General features: G+C 39.0%; 1 protein-coding gene across 1 annotated transcript; it reads left to right on the forward strand.

The window, feature by feature from the left end:
• Positions 1–217: 217 nt before the first annotated feature.
• Positions 218–3863, forward strand: LOC142554039 (dicarboxylate transporter 2.1, chloroplastic-like). The gene is made up of 4 exons (XM_075664649.1): positions 218–1168; positions 1950–2263; positions 2679–3127; positions 3450–3863. Exons 1-4 carry the CDS (start codon positions 347–349, stop codon positions 3563–3565), a joined length of 1701 nt encoding a protein of 566 aa, XP_075520764.1. The 5' UTR covers positions 218–346; the 3' UTR covers positions 3566–3863.
• The last annotated feature ends 320 nt before the right edge of the window (positions 3864–4183 follow it).

The raw sequence follows: 4183 nt of genomic DNA on the forward strand, positions 1-4183 counted from the left end.
CAATTTGTGAAGAAAATCACAATTGAGTAGTGAAATTTTTTTTATAAAATTTGTAATTTAATATATTTTATTAATTTGATATTAAATTTTCATTTTTAACAAAATTACACTAATAGGTATGAAAAAAATTGATTGAAAGGTAATCAACACGTTTCACTTCTCTGGCAGAAGCAGTTGTTGCCCTGGCAATAGCCCCGACCATGAAACTAATCAAACAGAAAATAAGCTGAGGTTCTTCTTCTTTTTCTCCACCCATGTTCTATTGTAGTTTCCGCCTCTCTACACAATACAATTACACACACTGTGACACGCAGTTCCCAAGAATCCTTTGATTCCCGCTGTAAACATGGAGAGCATCGCCCTTCTCTACTCTCCATCCACCGCATCCTTCTCCCGCCTCTCCGCCAACCTCCTCCGCCCATCTCCTTCCATTTCCTCCACCCACATCCGCCCCCTCCCATTGCTCAATTGCCCACCCACCGCCGCCCACAACCTTCCTTTCATTCACCGCCGCCCTTTCAATCCCCTCCTCTTCCGTAAACCGCTTGGTAGCTCTCTTGCCGTTCCTTCCTCATCCACCGGCGTCTCATGCCCCACGGAATCAGAGCCACCATCACCTTCTCCGCCTCAAGGAGTCAAGCTCGTCCCTTTCGTGATCTCTATATCCATCGGTTTGATCGTTCGATATTTTGTTCCGAGGCCGCCTGAAGTCACCCTGCAAGCTTGGCAATTGCTCTCAATTTTCCTTTCCACCATCGCCGGACTGGTCCTCAGTCCCCTTCCCGTCGGCGCTTGGGCTTTTCTTGGGCTCACAACTTCCATTATAACCAAAACCCTCTCTTTTTCCGCAGCCTTTTCCGCCTTCACCAATGAAGTCATATGGCTGATTGTCATATCCTTTTTCTTTGCTCGGGGTTTCGTCAAGACAGGCTTAGGTGATAGAATTGCGACGTTTTTTGTTAAATGTTTGGGTAAGAGTACGCTCGGGTTGTCATACGGGTTGACTTTGAGTGAGGCGTTGATTGCTCCGGCAATGCCGAGCACCACGGCAAGGGCGGGGGGCGTTTTCTTGCCAATCATCAAATCATTGTCTTTGGCGGCTGGGAGTAGTCCCGGGGACTCTTCCAGGAAGAAGATTGGTTCTTATTTAGTACAGTCTCAGTTTCAGGTTTGTTGTTTGCCTCAAATTCTGTTCGTTTGTTTGCTTTGCTTGGGGGAAGTTGATTGGTTCTATCAATGGGGCTCCAGTTTTGTTTCTGCATCATGTGAAAATGGTCGTTCTTTGCTATGTGGAATTGTTTTTGTTCTTAGTTTTTCATATGAAGTTGGTATGGGCAGTTTTGCTTCTGATCGAAACTATTGTTTAATCATTGTAACTGACGGTTTGTGTAGCAATCTAGTCCTTGGTTTATGTTCTATTTATGTGTTCTGTGAGATTCAAATGTTGGCAATCTTCATCTCCATTTCGGGTTTGAATACCTTATTTTTTTCATGTCCTACTAGCTTAAGGGTACTTTTATCCGGAGGTTGAATTTGATTAATATTTGTCAGTCCAACGAACAAAATTTTACCGAAGTGGTTAAAGCATTCCCTATTTTGTAAAAGGTAGAATAAATTAGTGCTCGATTGATGCTCAGTTCCTGGAAGGATGGAACTATAGGTCGAAGTTGCACGATTTTTAATGCTGTGCTTTGACTTTTCTTTAATGAGTACCAGTTAACTAGGCCCATTTTTTATCTGGGAACTTATAGAAGGTCTTGTTAGCTTCACTTTTGACTCCATATATTTCTTTGTGAAAGAGTATTTAATTAATTGATCTTGATTGAAAGTTGAGAGCCATATGAGTAATGTTTCTTTGTTGAAGTGCAGTTATCTAATATCAGTTCATGTGGGATTTTTAGTTCTTTGCCTCTCTGTTACTCATTCACAGCTCTTCTGATGTGTGACAGTCTGCCGGTAACTCTAGTGCTCTTTTCCTAACTGCTGCAGCTCAAAACTTGCTATGCCTTAAACTAGCAGAGGAACTTGGTGTCATAATTGCAAATCCATGGGTTTCTTGGTTCAAGGCTGCTAGTTTACCTGCTTTTGTTTCTCTTCTAGCTTCACCTTTGATCTTATACAAAATTTATCCTCCCGAAACCAAAGACACGCCCGAGGCACCTGCAATGGCCGCAAAGAAATTAGAACTTATGGGCCCCGTGACCAAAAATGAATGGGTGATGGTTGGTACAATGCTTCTTGCAGTTTCTTTGTGGGTTTTCGGGTACGTACAACTTATTAGAAACTGATTCTTTCAATACTGGACTATCAATGGCATATCAATTGTTGATATTAACTTGCTTGGCTTGAAACAAATGGAAATTGGGTTTTGATTTCATTCTTTATGTTGCAATCAAGTATAAATTTTGTGAATGAAATTACTTATTTGGATGAGATTAGATTTTTATGGTGCATCATTCTCTGCTTTAGGAACTCCTTCCTTTAACATTAGTAACTCTTGGATTAAAAGTTTTTTTGTTTTGTTTTGAATTTGCCCATTTATGCATACATACTTCAAACTACTTAAAACACATTTTTAGCACTAGTATATAATAACTATTGTAGACGATCCTGTTGTCATGGCCTTACTGTTTACTGTCAATTTTACAGTCAATTAATATAAAATAGAATATGCGCAGAGATGCTATCGGTATCGCAAGTGTTGTTGCTGCCATGATTGGGTTATCAATTCTCTTACTACTCGGAGTTCTAGATTGGGATGATTGCTTAAGCGAAAAGTCCGCTTGGGATACTTTGGCTTGGTTTGCAGTTCTTGTGGGCATGGCTGGCCAGTTGACAAACCTTGGCATTGTAAGCTGGATGTCGAATTGTGTAGCCAAATCCCTCCAATCATTATCATTAAGCTGGCCTGCAGCATTCGTCCTTCTGCAAGCCGCTTATTTCTTGATCCACTACTTATTCGCAAGCCAAACAGGCCACGTTGGAGCACTATTTTCAGCCTTTCTTGCCATGCATCTGGCTTCTGGAGTGCCTGGTGTGCTATCAGCACTGGCTCTTGCTTACAACACCAATCTATTTGGTGCGTTGACACATTATAGCAGTGGTCAGGCAGCTGTATATTTTGGAGGTACGTCTATTTAACGCTTCTCGTTATCATACACAGCTGCTCTATCTGTTAGGTCCTGCGACATGGGCTACCAAAGCGAAACTCAAGATAATCCGCTGGCAGTTACTTCAAATACATCCTTGCCTCAGTGAAAATAATAAATCAAATTGTTAGAAAAGTCCATTGCATTATACCATAAAGCATCCTTTTGTAATCTTGAAAAATATGTCTTGCACCTCTTTGGTAGTTAGGTCAAAAAGGAAGCAAACCCGATCTGATTTTCTAACTGGTACTCTTAACTTATCGAATGACTAATTGTTTCTTTATTCAAATTTGACAACAGCTGGTTACATAGATCTTCCGGACGTCTTCAAATTTGGATTCATCATGGCCATAATCAACGCACTAATCTGGGGTGTCGTAGGGACGGTTTGGTGGAAGTTCTTGGGGTTGTATTGACCCCAAATGATTGTGTAAGTAAAGTTTTGGTTCTTCTCATCCATGGTTTCTCGTCACTTAATGACGCCATCTCCCCTCGACGAAGCTAAGAAAATGCAATCTGGAAACTGATGTGAATTGAGCTGACAACTTGGTTGGAGCTTTTTTTCTACTTTTTTTGCCAGAATTGTAGGTTAAAGAAATTGATTTCTGGGAACCAATCCAGTAAGAAATGCATTGTTAGTTTCTGGGAACCTCCTTTCTTCATTGTTGTTCCTTTCCATTAATGGTTGTCATTGATAAATCATCTGATAATTAAATACATCATCTTCTGCAATATTTTGATTGATTTTTTGAATTCAAATTTATGGTGAGGAAAAAAATATAGAGTTAATTATTCAATATTAAATTATAATATTATAGATATTTAATTTGATTAAAAATGTATTAAAAATTGGGGTTAATTAATTTATTACATATGTTAAGTTGTGTATTCATCCTAAAATTTAAAGTTAATTTATGGTTTTGGTTAGGGTTCAATACGATTTCAGTTTTCTCTATTAATATGCTATATGTTATTTTTTTATATGTTATTATTTAATAAAATAAAACTTATATAAAACACATTTCATAATTTAA

This window comes from Primulina tabacum, chromosome 8, assembly GCF_025594145.1.
Source record: "Primulina tabacum isolate GXHZ01 chromosome 8, ASM2559414v2, whole genome shotgun sequence".
Classification (NCBI taxonomy): domain Eukaryota; kingdom Viridiplantae; phylum Streptophyta; class Magnoliopsida; order Lamiales; family Gesneriaceae; genus Primulina; species Primulina tabacum.